A 15,410-nucleotide genomic window follows, 5' to 3' on the forward strand; every position below is an offset into this window, starting at 1 on the left:
CTTTGTTCTAGTTGTTGTAAGCTCTGGTAAAAGGAACTGTCTGCGTCATTAAATCCTCTTTACTTCACACGATATTTTAAAACCACATACACCGATCAGGCATAACATTATGACCACCTTCCTAATATTGAATAGACATGGATCTTTTAAGGGGGGGCTATGGTGTCTGTTAACGGCTAAAAAACAGGTCCAAAAGTTTCCCACAAGATGGTAAATCTTATTTACTTCTCCTGTCAGTGGTCATAATGTTGTGGCTGGTACTGAAATGTCTCACCTCAGGTTTTTTAAAAGATACCAGAGGGACAAAAGAGAGCAACAGATGAGAGTTAAAGAGCTTAGACAACATGATGTGTCTGAAAACCTGTGTGACGTTATTGGCGTGAAGGAGCCGTCTCTCCTGACCCTCCGCCAAGTGCATGTCCTCCGTCCAATTATGACACGGTGGCGGCGTGACAGCCTTCGCTCTAACCTGAGCACGCCACCGTGAAGACGACCTGGACAGGGGACAAACTGAACAGACGCGTGAAGGAAGGACAGAGGGGGACAGGTCTCTGCTCTGCATTAACCCTCGGAGACATGGCGACGACCAACACAACCTTCTGCCCAACAATTAACATCTGGCCAAGTAACAGGCGCCGCCGCCGATGAGCCGAACGCGGTTAATTGTGATTCGAATTCATGTTTCTACATCTTTCACGGGCCGCCTGACGAGGCCGTTAAAGTCTAATGAGCCCGCGAAGTCTCGCTAATTGACTTTAATTTCAAGCTTTAATCGTCCTATTTTTGTTTTGATTCTCCTGTGGCCCTGCGGTTTCGTTGTGAGCTGGTTCTGTTTAATTAAGTCAATTTACGAGACAACGTGAGAATAGCTGCTGCGGCGTTGTTGTTTTGTGTGTATTTTAAGCAGCGTAATGCTGCTACTGGACACGTGAGCGTCAAATAAAAGCCGTGCGTGTTGAATGGATTAAATGAACGCTCTCTGAAGGTCAGTTTGTCCTTAAATGACACAAAAGGTCCAGAGTTTATGTTCTCTAGTTGCTTGTGGGTCTGTAATGTTTGTCAAGCACTTGTTAAAGTTAAAAAACAAAAGAAGATACAAACAGTAGTGATCAGTAGTGCGATCGATGCTGAAATCCTCATCGATACTTCTAATACCAGATACCAGGTCGATTCTCAAATAAAAACATCAATACTTTGGATACTTCAGTCATTGGAGGTGATGTAGGAACTAAACTACTGAGTTGTGGCAACACAACAAACCTTGTGAAACACAAACTCAGGTTAAACCACAACACAGAATACGAGTTTTCATTTTATAGTAAGACTTATAATTTGCTTATTTCTTTTTTTAAAGTTTAAAACAAATAAATAAATTACTCTGACGTCTTATGAAGCTACGATTTGAAACGCAACTTTTTTAGATTTATACATTAAGTATCGATATTGGATCGGTATCGCCGACACCAGCCTGAATTTTACACAGTATCGGACCAGAAAGGAAGTGGTCGGTATCGAACTATCACTACAAAAACAGTAAAAACAAAGCTGAAAGCAACAACCAGAAATCCAGGCAGTTAATTTCAAATCAGTTCTGCTCCTCATGTCGGTGGTTTGCCTTGTTATTTTACTGTCTCTTTTTGCGCCCCCTCCCTCCCCTCTTTCTCCTTTTTTCTCCGGCTTTTCTCTCTTTGCTAATCTTAGCCGAGCCGTGACTGGGAATCATTTGAATAATCCCTTAATTTTCAGCATCTGTTGTGCGTTAATGGGTCTCTCTTTAATTAGGGTCTGCATGCTGAAGTGAGTAGAGGAGGCTAAAGTGTGGAGATTTTAGGGGGGTGTCAGGTGGTGGTGGGGGTGGGTGTTGTGCTGTAGTGGGTGGAGTGGAGGCCGGAGGAACGAGGGGTGGGTGCGTGGTGGAGGAGGTTTAAGGTGGTAAGGGGTGTGGTGGAGGCGCAGGCACAGCGTAGGGCACCAGGGGAGGCCCCCGGCTTTGTCCTCCGGGGTTGAGAGGGTGGTTAGGTGGGGGGGGGGGGGGGGGGGGGGGGGGGGGGGTGGAAACAACTAGACAGTGAGCGATGTGCCTTTCCCATCATGCTGTCTTTGTGCCAAGAAAAGCTGTGGCCTATTCAACATCTCTGAGAAATCTGCATTTACACGGTTCTGGGAAATTATGCACGTTTGTTTATTATTATCGGCCACGTTGGCAGAGATGTTTATCAAGATGAATAAAGTGGTTTAACTAAATGTCTGGGAAGGTTCTCAGTCATTCAGGTCGTGGTTTTATCCAAAAAAGCATTTAAGAAAGGCGACTGGACTTGTGAGGTTAGCAGCTCGTTCCTTCTGTGCAATAATCCATATTTATGCTAATACTGTGCAATAAATCATGTTCACCTCATGTACTCGTGCAGATTCCCTTATATATTTATTGGACACACTATGTGCAATGATTTCCAGCCATGCATTACCCTCCATATTCAATGCCACTGTAGAGCAACAACTCAGAACGTATGTACACTTATACTTTTATATATATTTTATCTTTTTATTTTTCTAATTGCATACTTATTCTTACATATTTTTATTGCCTACATTGTTCTGTACAGTTGGAGAAGAGCAGAGACCCAAGCATTTGGTTGGAATGCATCTTAATTTCTTTAAATGAAGATTAACTTTATTATCTTTAGGCATTTGGGATTAGTAGTAGTATAAAGCATAAGCATCATCTTTGAACTGGAATTATTTTTGGAAATAAATGATGTGGACACAGGGATTATTTCACTGTATATCACCAATGTGTATTTTAATGCAAAGAATTGGAAACGATGAAATGATGACTTGTGAATTTGTTATATTTTCATGTCATATGAAACTAGAGAAGTTAATAAGAATAAATTAAAGTCTATTGACCCTTTGCTACCAGGACATGGCAGACAAAAGTGTCTCTTTATGAGGACAACAGGACTAAATGAAGCAGAATAAGTTGCAACAAACCTAAAATATGTTGTCCCCGTATGAGGACGCCAGGTCTCAGGAGGTTAAATGTGTGTATAACTAATCAGAAACTTGCTTGTTCGTTTCTGTTTGTTCTGGTTTAACTCTAACAATATTACGTAATGTTGTACAGATTAATTTATATGCTAAGGGCATTAATTATTTATGTTCGTTCCATACTTTAAAAAAAAGCCGTAATTGTCATGGTTTTGTGTCTTTGTCTTTTATTTGTGAACAAAAGAAGAAGCCACATGTTCATTCTCTGAGTCCAAGTGCTTGTTGACGTCATTGGATGTTGTCATCCATTTAAAACCTGGTGAAAGCAGTAATGTTTGGGCACGGTGCCCGTCACACCCGTCAGCTTTTTTTTTTTTTTGTATTACAGTCTGCACACACATGTGTGTTTGTTTTTGTTTTTGTCATCAAATTTAAACGGGGAAGAAATATTAAGCGTCGCCGCTCCCTCCATCTCCGACAGGGACCCTCGATGGGATCCATCCATCTTTATGTATTTAACTTAGTGCACACGAGCGCTATTGATTAACGCACCGGCCTGATGACAGTCACACAACTGGACGGGGCTGATGCAAACAAGCCTGAAACACAAGCAGAATCTGTGATTAGCTGGTCCACGTGTTGTAATGTGATATTAGTGGAAATTCATGCTGTTCGATTCTTCTCAGCGTCCTCTGTTTAAATTCAGAGCACGAGCCACATACAATGATCAGCCATAACATTATGACCACCTTCCTAATATTCATTCACTTCATGTTTTTTTTAGTTGTTCCTCAGCTGTTTGTTTGTGAGTGTGCACAAGATGGTTGATATTACTTACTTCTCCTGTCTCCGGTCATAATGTTGTGGCTGATCTGTGTAGCTTGAGTTTTCCATATCTACCGCGATGTCTCTTCTTCTTCTTCTTCTCGCACCATTACACGTATTTGTGAAACTACAAGGTGTGATGTCGTTTATTTCACCCCATAGAGCAATATTGAAGGAGCACATGCCTGTAGGGTCCCACCTCCTCCTGTAAATCTGATTACATCTATACCGGCCGCAGCTCTGTCTGTATAAATGTTTCCCGAGTCTTACTGCCTCCATGTTAATCTGCACATCTGCCACTTGAGCTCAGGTGGGGGTCCCGACACAGGGATGAGGGGGAATGCCTACCCCCTTTTTCCTCTCGTAGGGCATCATGCACCGCGAGCCAGCAGATTGATCAGTGGGTGCAGGGTTCGGGTAGGAGGAGGAGGAGGAGGAGGAGGAGATGCTGGTGGTGTTGGTGAGGAGAGGGTGGGGGCTAGTGGGGCAGGGAGCCAATAAAATATCACATCTGCATTAAAATGCCATCTCCAGGGTCCCGGCTATTTCAGGGATGCCTATTTAAAGGCTGTTGAAGTGCGGGCTCTCCACGCTGGAATAGCACCGTACACCGTGTCCATTATTTATGGGCCTCATCTCTATTTTACTGGTTTACCGAGGTGGGGGGCGGGGGGAGCTGGGGTGGCGGTGGGCGGTGGGCGCGGCAGTCATCACCGCTGCTTGAACAACATGTGCTTAATGATGTCACAGGCTTGAGAGGACTCGTGGGGGTGGGGTGCGATGAAGAGCCGAGCAAACGGTTGAAATGTACGATGGAGGGCTCGGAGGGAAGTGGCAGAAGAGAGGGTGGGGGGGTTGGTGGGTGGGGGGGGGGTGGCTGGAGGCAAAGGGAAGGGATGGGAAGTGGCGGTGGTGGTGGGGGGCGCTTTGACATTATAACACGAGGGTCCACTGAAGCTTTGCACCACTGCTGCAGGTTTGCTGTAGGAAGTCTGTGGCATCATTACTTCTGTCATAGCAATGAATCATCCCACAGCACAAGGAGGAGGAGGGGGCTGGAGGAGGTGTGTGTGTGAGGGGGGGTGAGGTGGGGGGAGTGGGCATCCACATGTGACCACCAGGTCTGTAAAAATAAAATAAATAATGCTGCCGTGTGATTGGCTGATCCGGCCACCGCAGTGGGAGTTGTCACAGAAATTGCAACAGTTTGGTCTTTTTAATCACCGCGTTAATTATTGTCTGTTGAGTATTTGTGCGAAAGTAATAAAGAAAATGGATCATTACTTTGGGCCATTAGACGAAAAAGCAATTCACCGATGGGTTATTCAGATAATCACCATTTAATCTACATTCCTTCATTAGATAAATGTGACTCGCTCGCACGGAGACGCCCGTAAATCCATTAAAAATGCGATGTACATGACTTGTAGCGGGGAACTGAGTGATGGAGATATTCATCAATATCGGCTGCCCTTCCAGCTTGTTATTGGCCCTCAAATCCAATAACTGGTAATAGTATATCTGCACTTGCATTCATATTTCATCCTTTGTGGTTTCTTTGTTTTTAGATACATATATATGTATATAATAAGATTATACGGTAAACAGTTCAAACTTTCAAACTGTTCATTTCTGCTTCCAGAAACTGAGAACGGGACGGCGCCAATCGCTTCGGACAAGATCTAATTTACAGCTTAGCATCTTGTTTAAATCACAGCGCTCCGTGTTTCCCCGTCTCTGACCTTCCCTCATATTACTCCCTCGATCATTCTTCTTTTGCGGTTGTCACCGAGGAACTGTCAGCCATATGTTCAACGGGCATTCTGCTCCCCGTGCGCTTGTGTATGGATTTTCTTTTTAGCGTGCACCCCGGCCATTCTCTACCCCTATTGCAGTAATTAGACCTGCTCCATTTAAGCCAGCGGTGTCACGCTGGCAGTGGACAGTCTTTAATCATGTGTGAGTGTCTGTCAACACTTAGCAAAGCATGAGCGAAAAACAATGGAAGCGCAGGTCTGTAGCGGCCGGGCGTTGTGGGTGGGGTGGGGTGGGGTGGGGTGGTGGGGGGATAAGCGAGAGCGCCTCATTGCCTCGTGCTTGTCCGTCTTTCTCTTACAGCACGGAGAGGGATCGATCCAGTTGTGGGTTTCTGTTGAAGCAGCTCTTTGCATTTGTTAATATGTGCTGTGTGCGCTGTAGCTGCTGCCAGATAACAAGTCTCTCTGCTGCATGCATTTAACCGCGTATGCAAATCTCTTTTTAAAAATTGTTTTTCTGATTTTTTTTTGCAGTTTCAGGGGTGTGGGCCTCTTAGAGAAGACATGTTTTATGCATGAGGGCCATGGGTGGGGCCCGTTAGGGGGTTGTGTGTCAGCGGACGCACACAACAGCCACATCAGCGGACACCATGACTACTTGGCAGAGATGCACAAGAAAGCCCTCATAGGCACTGAACCCCCTTTGTTCCTCATCGTTCAAGTGGCCCTGTGTTCTCCGTGCACATGGACAGTGCATGCAGCAGTGTGTGGGCGTTGGTGTATCTTCATTTTGGACTCTATTCTGAGACTTGTTGATCACTTAGTGACTCTGTCGTCCTTGTTTTTCTCAAACCTTTCACCAGCACTGGACCATTTAATTCAGGGCTGTACACTAATATGTGGTTTATACTTCTGCATCAATGTTGTGGTGGAGATGCTGGTCAGGCTACGGTGTTGGGGCCTTCGTAGGGTCAGACACTACACAGACCTTAACGGTGTAGTTGGACGTTCACCTCCCCAGAAAGGTAAAGCCGCAATTATGCTTCTGCGCATGGCCACACAAGGTGCACTCGTCAGTCTGTCCCGCTCTGTAAAAACTCCGCCCATACAAATGCCTGTATCTCCAAACCTCCTCAGTTAACCTGTCCAATTCTTTATTGATCCAAAACAATGGACATGGAACGTGACTACCAAACAGACCAATCACAGCTCCTACGATCTGCGGCGACGTAGCGTGTAGTTACATTTCTGGGGCGGTGCACGTCAGCTATGCAGCGAGATCTGCACACTCAGTGCGTTTACATGCACAGCTTAATGGAGCTATGCTCAAAATTCGACTTTCTGAATGAGGTCCTTGTCTCAGTTTACATGCAACGGAGAAAATCGAGTAACTGACGGGAACATGTGCTCCTCCTCCACACTAGGTGGCGATATGTGTCTTTTCAGTGGGTTAATGCAGCCCCCTTCCCAACCAGATGGATAATAGTTCAGCTTTTTGATCTCGTACGTAATGTGTGCGCTACTTATGGTGCAGATAAGATGGCGCTTTCCCTCACGTGGTTCTTCTTCTTCTTCTTCTCCTGCAATTGGCTTTCTTGGAGGTTTTTGTTCTGGGGTCATATAGGTCAGAACAGTGGTTGTGGAGCATGCATACATGCATTGTCTAGTTAAAGTCTGATTAAGGCGTATACATACTGGAGAAAATCGATTTCCAATCATATTATCTGGATGTTTTAATCGGATAAAGAGAGCTCTGATTTTAGTCGAAGTAACGCATCATGTACTGTGATTTAATGTTGGAGCCTCTGCAACACTTTCACAACGCTGAAGCCTAAATTGCGTTTATCTACACACCGTAGCAACGCAGAGCGCAAGAGCTGTGATTGGTCCACTTGGTCGTAGCATGTTCCCGTGTTACTGCTTCTCCATCTCAGCAATTTTCGAATTGATTGTTTTGGATCAATAAAGATGGAACACATCGAGGAAAGGTTAACTGAGGAGGTTCAAAGATACAAACATTTGCTTCAAAAGAGAAGCAGGAAATGGGAACGAAAAGCACCACGACTGGTTTGGGTGTCGTTCTTTAGAGAGCAGGCCAGATTTACGAGCGCACAAGTATAAATGGATCGCACCTGAGTAGGGTACATTTTATACCGTCTATGTCCCACTTTAAGACAGCCAGTCATAGCCCGTTCACTGCGTTACAGAAAACCAAGACAGAAAGCACTGCTGATTGCTTTTGTCAAAACTGTCTAGAGAAGAAATGAGAACCCATAAACGTGCTCTTATGATTCAATTCTGGACTGAAACATACAATAATAACTTCTGGCAAGTTTTACAGCCTCAGAAAATTGAAATGTTCAAGAGCTTTCACTTCAGCGCGGTAAAAGGAAGATGAGGAAAAGAGATGGACGTGTGCTGTAACGGTGGTTTTGTGATGAAATATCTCCTTGACATTAAAGCCATCGAGGGTTCGCGGTGAAGTTGGGCAAAAACATTTTATGGGCAGAAGGTTGTGAGTCTCGGGTGGATGGAAAAAAATAAAATAAAAATTGAAGTTGGGCCCTTGAGATAGGCACTTAGGCTGAATTACCCCAGTAAAATGTACAGCTGTTTAAGTGCAGCCTCGTAGCAGAGGGGCAAAATAAAAATAATATGAGCCAGAGAGAAAAGAAAAAAACTGCCAGGCTAAGAGCAGTCGGCTTTTTATCTGAGAGAAAATACCACATGCCACAACGCGCTGCCTCTTCTCACTGAGATGTCAGGACTCGTGAAGAGAGAAACTTACACTGTGTGCTAAATTAGCGTGGCTTCATTTTCATTAGGGCTCTAAGTTCGAACTCTGAAATGGAATAATGACAGTTTTATACTACATTACAGACACGGTACACATTACAGAGCCTCTCTACGTGAAGGATATACTGTATATCCAATTATCTTGTCCATTAACTTTAAAGTTGGGGCTTTCACATTCAACATGTATCAAAAAATAAAAAGCTCCTAATAGCTTCTGGCCAAAGGGGCTGCAACAGAAAAGGCCCGGCCAGCATACCACGGTCTGAGGATCTGAGGGTTATGGTGGTGGTGTAAGAAGTGACAAGCTCAGAGATATATAAAGAGGTGAGACCATGGAGGGATTTATAAATCAGAAAAAGTGTATCCTGAAATGAAAAGGCCATGCACAGCTTAATGGAGCTATGCTGGAAATTAGACTTTCTGAATGTGGTCCTTGTCCCAGTTTACATGCAACAGAGAAAATTAAATAACCGATGGGAACATGTGCTCCTCCTGCACACTAGGTGGCGATATACGTCTTGTCAGCAGGTTAATGTTGTACGTCATGTGTGCACTACTAATAGTGCAGATAAGATGGTGCTATCCCTCAGGTGGTTCTTCTACCAGCTCTACAAGCTTTCTTGGATGTTTTTGTTCCAGGGTCATACACCAGCGCAGCGGTTCTGGAGCATGTGCACACACATTGTCCAGTTAAAGTCCGATTAAGGAGTATACATGTCGGTGGAAATCGATTTGCAATCATTAGCATTATCTAGGTGTCTTAATCGGATAAGGAGAACTCTGAGTTTAGTCGGAGTTAACATGTTTACATGACTAAGGCAATAATTTGTTTTTTTCACGTGCATGTAAACTTACTCAGTGCGAGAATGGGAGTGATGTGGTCTCACTTCAAGATCCGATGTGGTCGAGTCGATCGCATAACAGACATATGGGAATGCCCCCCAGGTCGCATTCGTGAGATCTGATCACTTTTGGAGGTGTTCTTGTTCCCATGGGTACAAATGTGTCCAGATGTGTCCAGATGTGTCTGCGTTCCATTGCTAGAGTGAAACTGTCCTGAGTTGCTTTAGAGAGACCACCTGCAAAGGAAAACGCAGCATCTATGACATTTGTTCATATAAGTGATTAGAACCTTAAAATATTCTGTCCTCGTACCTATTAGCTAATAAAAAAAATAAATAAATCGAAGCAAGAATTTACAGATAATTGTGTTTGATATGAGGGCACAGGTGTGATTCTGTGTTAATCACTGATGTGGTCATGTTGTTGTTGTATTTAGTCTTAAACTTTGTTCATCCATAAAGGAAATTACTTGTTCACAGGAGCTCAGCTGCACATTTAAAACACTCTTGAAAACCACAAGCAAAAAGAAAAATAGGGGAATATAGTTAAATAAATAAATTAAAAATAATAAATTAAGCAAAAAAAATTGCATTTATTCTTTATTACAAGACATGGAGACAAATACATATATATTAGATACTTAGGAAGGATTAATAAGGTGCATTAACAATAATAGGATGGAGTTATCTGATACAGGAAGTTATGTACTTCCTCATTTACCGATGTCTTTGTTAACCTTTATAACCTGGAAGCCTCCAGGGTTGGAGTTATAATCTGTGTAGGTGTAAATAACATCAGGACAAAATAACTAAAGATCTTCATACGAGTTCTGACCCTTTGTAACTGTAAACCGAGTGTTAACAGGTAGAAAAATGCTCCATAAATACAAGACTATTTACCATTTAAATGCAAATATTATCAACTATGAAACATCTTTTAATCAACTCTGTATAATCGTAGGAAATGACAGCGTGTCAGATTTAATACAGGCACAGTCGGGGTGAACTCACGACTCACAGAGCAGCACAAACACACAGAGAGAGTAGCCAAGCATGTCTCAGGAAATAAATAATAAGCCTTCTAACTAGTGCTGCTTACTACTCGCTCATGCTCCAAGTAATGAACTACGAAGGGAAGGAGGTTAAGAAATAATAAGGGATTCATTTCCCCTGTTATGGCAACATTGTTCTGATAAGTTCTCCTTCGTCCCAGTTAATTATGGCTGACATTTAAATGAGTGCACTTCTGTTGAAGACGGTGGAATGAACGCTGAAGAAGTCTCTTTCTAATTGAGTTTGTCGCCGGCTCCGACTCGGACGCCGCCTTTGTTCCACGAGAGGAGATGCAAGGTGCAACAGAAGAAAGCTCTCAGTAAATACATGGATGCTGGGTTTTCTAATCAGCTCCCTCTATGTGTGTGTGTGTGTGTGTGTGTGTTGTCTGTATAAGCATGTGTTTTGAAAGTCCTGGCCGGCCTACATACTAAATGTTAACATATGGCAGGAAATCCATATGCCTGCTCCGTGCCTTACATGTGTATACGCAGATCTGCTTCTGCAACCGATGGCTGCGGTTTGTGTAGCGCTGCGTGTACACGTGTCGTGTCGAGTCTTTGAATGGGTTTTGTGGTAAATGTGGCATTAAAAACATTAATGTGTTTCTTTGTGGTGATGTTATTTCAGCGGCTAACTGTTTGGAAACTCGAGTAAATTTGTCACCACAATCTGATACTGATCTTTTAATCAGATCTGATCTTAACCTCCTGAGACCCTGCGTCCTCATATGGGGACATTGAGTTTTTCATTCTGCAGTCAATTACAGGTCAAAAGTAGACAATGAAATTTGTTTATTTTTTGCTTAGTAACTTTTCTAGTTTGATATGATGCACAAATTTACCAAATTCTGTCACTAGTGACAAGCTACAATGTCGCTAATTAGCAAGTACTTGTTTGAGGACGTTTGGATGTTGTTGATGTTGTTTGCAGTTCTGTTATTTTAGATTTTGTTACACATATGTGACTTTATTGCGTTGGAGAAATTAAAATGCAACGCAAACAAAACCAGGTTAAGCTCCTGAGACCTGAGCTTTTATTTGTGGTATAAAAACTAAGCATCATCTTTGAGCAGGACGTTTAATCCCAACGTCCTCAAACAGGTACTTGCTAATTAGCAACACTGTAGCTTGTCACTAGTGACAGAATTTGTTAAATTTCATATTAAACTGGAGACGTAAATAAGCATAAATAGATAAGTTTCAACCATAAAAATAAAATAAAGATTTCCCTGAATGGCCACTACTATGCTGTCAAGTTTTTACACAAACCAGTGTAATGACCTTTGCTACCACTAGATGGCAGATAAAGATGTCCACATATGAGGACAATGGGTCTAAATGAAGCAAAATAAAAAGCTGCCACAAACCTAACACCTAACGTCCCCGTATGAGGACGCAGGGTCTCAGTCCAGTAATTTTTTTATTTTTATTTTTTTTATCAAAGTTAATGTAGTGTGGTAGTTTCTCCGCTCCAGAAATGTTCCGGTTCCCTGTCTGAAATATTCTTCCCCTTCTTTTCTTTCTTTGACACTGTCTCCAGGAAAACTTTGTCTTCTTTTAAACGCAGCATTCAGCATTTGTTGTTGTTTTGATGCAGCCTTTGTCTGAGAGGAATGTGCGTTTTCAGTCTTTTTCTCTTGTGTTGGATCAAGTTGTTGTTGGAAGCGTCGTGGGTGTGTTAGAGTTTACTCTTAAAGAAGATGCAGAAGACACTGGAGCTCTTTCTCATAACTTTTAGTAACTTTACTTCCACTCCTGGTCTCCGGCCCTTTGTCTGTTCCTGCACTTAAGCGACACACATGTGAACACAGATGTCTGAGCATTAAGTAAAACAAACTATATTAACTAATGTTTAAGGGAATCTAAATGACACAAATTAATTGTTATTAAATGAATGTCTTACAGTAGCCATCACCAAACATCCACGTTGCATAATTCCTGACAGACTGACTGAGAAAAGTTCTTCCACACAGTTTTAGTCATGTGAGTTTGGGTTTTGAGGATGTGGTTTTAGTTTATTGCAGAGCTGAAATAAATAACCACAGAGGATCACGCTTCACAGCAGCCTGATACCGATCTGATGATCCGATGATATTAAAAATGCCTGGATGTGGACATCCCTGGTGGGATGAACGCGTGTACGCAGCTAGGATCAAGACTGGATTATTGCTCAGGCTCTAAGAGAATCAGTTCAATACGTGTGTGGAGCGGTTTTCTTTCTAAGTGATGTACTCTGCATCGCTCTGAGTTGGCCTACTTGCTTTTAAAATGTCACATATTTCATATACACCTCTTCAGGCGCACAGTTCAGTGCTGTTGTAAATCACTCCACCAAACACCTGTGGCTTTGCAAAAGTGCAAAAGTGCAAATGTAAAAGTGTAACTTCACCACAGTTTATGCAGGAAATGAATACATTTCTGATATCCACAGATTAAATCTCCTCCAAGCTTGCATTCGTGGATGTAGACCGCCTCCGGTGTTTTCCTCTGCCTGCTCTTGTAATCCCAGACTGGCTGTGATGTTTCGGTCTGTGGGGGCTACGCCATCTGCTGCAGCGCTCCTCGTCCTCGTGTCCATTTAGCGGCGATACGACCTAATCTTCCGCTCTCCCTCCTTCCCTCTGCAGCCATGGCAGACTTCCACGTCCAGCCGGAGTCTGTGCACGCCGAGGAGGCCGGCGTGGCTCGGTTCCAGTGCCAGATCCACGGTCTACCGGAGCCCGTCATCAGCTGGGAGAAAGACAGCCGTCCAGTGGACACCAAGGACGAGAGGTATATGTATACAACAGCGTGGCCTCATATTTCCTTTCTCTTTTGAAAACCAACTCTCATCCTTTTTTTTTTTTTTTGCTTTCCTTGGCTTGTAGGTACACGCTTCTTCCCACTGGTGTTCTGCAGATCACAGGAGTGCGTGAGGAGGACAGTGGACGGTTCTGCTGTGTGGCCCACAACAGTGCCGGAGTGAAACATAGTGCTGAGGCACTCCTGACTGTTTCAGGTTGGTATATTTAACTAATTTAACATCAACACACTACGAGCAGACATTTATTTTTGTCATAGAGAGGCTACAGGCTCAGGCTCTGCAGGATAGCGCTGGATAGCAGTTTTTAAAATTCTGCAGGTATTACTATTTTTTTCACGCATGATCACGTATTCACAACATTTTCTACTGAATGAGAGAGGAATTAATGCAGCAGATGGTCTAAGGATGGAATATTTTACTGTGATGATGAGTAAATATTGTAGAATAATCCCACACTAGTAGTAAAACAGGAAATCTACAACTCTGAGATTAAAAAAAAAGAATTAAATGTTATCAAGAAGAAATGAAGAAACAGGGACAATTACAGTTTAATTTATTTTGACATATTTATTCATATTTAAACTGCTAAACTGTGATGTCAATAGCAGCTTGACCGTTTACCGTAATAACTGTAGCAGCAGCAGGTCATCCAAAACGGGTACTGTAAAAAAACCGCAGACAACTGACATTTTTTTTGGCACAAGTCTTCTCGTTCTTCATTTTTCAGACCTTTCCATCTTCACCACATCTCACAGTGACACAGTTTCACCATGTGTGTTTAGAAGCGTCACATTGAAAATGGTCCGGTCTGAAACAGTGTCTTGCGGTGCAACGTTTCCAACGCGTTGTAATCAAATACACCGGTATGCTGGTATATTAAAAATTCATATCGTAACAAAAAGGTATGAACCATGCAGCCTTACTGCAGGACATAGACGTCACAATCTGGCTCACTCTGGTAAAACCCAAACGCAGATGCAGAAGCAGAACCAGCAGGAAATACTGAAGCAGAATGCTGCTACCAAGCGAACCAATCACAACTTTTGCAGTTGAAGCCACTGATGCAGAAGTCTAACCCGCCTACAAGCACACACATCCTTAACTGTGTTTTGACTGGTCTTTTTTTTTCCACCCTCCCACTGCTCATCCACCATCACCGCGTCCCGTATCTTTCTTTTTTATCTACTGCGGCATATTCCCAAGAAGACTTCCCAAACCTATTGTCCCCCTCTACCTGATCTAAGAGATACGGCATATTGAGCTAATGCACTCCAGAGAAATCCAATTAAAGGTTGCCATCCATCATGCTCCTTCTCATCTCCAACTTCCCTGCTCAGTTTTTTTTTTTTTTTTCTTCCAGGCTCTCAGTCATCTGTTTACAAAGAGCCTATGATCCTGGTCGGTCCAGAGAACCTAACCCTCACCGTTCACCAGACCGCCATCTTGGAGTGCGTTGCTACTGGATACCCTCGACCCATCGTGTCTTGGAGCAGACTAGGTGAGAAAAAGATCTTAAGAAGCTGTAAATTATATATATACAGTATGTAATTTATAGTTTTCATTTTGTCTAAATACAACCACAGTGTTAATCCTCAGGGTTTTTATATGCTCCACATTGTGTAATGCACGCGCATGTGCAGAATACATTTGCTACAGTACATATATCGTGTATACATGAGTCAATGGGATCCGACATTAGGCCTCAGGGCTAAACATTATGTTCCTCTCCATGTTGATAAATGCACGCTTCGTCTCCTCGTGAAGTTGAACCTCCTTGGAAGCTCTGGAGAGCCTCTGAGTAATTGCTACGAAGTGCTGAGACAGATACGATTAGTTTCCTCCTTCTTCCGTGTGAATTATTATTATTTTTTTCCCCGTGACTATCACTCAAAGTCTGTCGCGTCCAATTTCTCATTCTGTTTTCTTTACCTATTATCCAATCTGTTTTGCCGTTTTTGCTGTTTCAAATGTAAATTGCCGCCCCTCCCGAGCAGTTGGGCATAATCAGATTGGGGGGGGGGGGGGTATTACCTTACACAATGTTGCCAGAATGAAATGCTAACACGGTGGGATTTGTATGTATTAGATTACGGCGGGGAGGCCGGGATAAGCCGCATAATGAATCTGATAGTTTCACATCAGTCACTCCTTAATGCCAGAGTTCGTTTGCTGCTATTCATTGAGCGGCACCGCGGCTCTCTAGCTTGTGCTCTTTCTTCTCTGACACTAAGTTAATTAGTGCCTGACAGAGAGAAACTGATGGGAAAGGGGGAGGAGGGGGGTGGGGGGGCAACAAGAGGCACAATAAGAAAAATAGTGGAAAAAAGGGCAAGAAAAGAACCAA

General features: G+C 43.1%; 1 protein-coding gene across 1 annotated transcript in view; it reads left to right on the top strand.

Annotated features, from left to right (window-relative positions):
* The window catches only part of igdcc3 (immunoglobulin superfamily, DCC subclass, member 3), a 74,285-nt gene that overhangs the window by 32,630 nt on the left and 26,245 nt on the right, over window positions 1-15,410 (top strand). Inside the window, exons 3-5 of the mRNA XM_047581617.1 lie at window positions 12,891-13,035; window positions 13,131-13,261; window positions 14,427-14,564. Of these exons, the coding sequence (XP_047437573.1) occupies window positions 12,891-13,035; window positions 13,131-13,261; window positions 14,427-14,564 (414 nt within the window). The remainder of the gene's footprint in view (window positions 1-12,890; window positions 13,036-13,130; window positions 13,262-14,426; window positions 14,565-15,410) is intronic.

This window comes from Mugil cephalus, chromosome 3, assembly GCF_022458985.1.
Source record: "Mugil cephalus isolate CIBA_MC_2020 chromosome 3, CIBA_Mcephalus_1.1, whole genome shotgun sequence".
Lineage (NCBI taxonomy): Eukaryota > Metazoa > Chordata > Actinopteri > Mugiliformes > Mugilidae > Mugil > Mugil cephalus.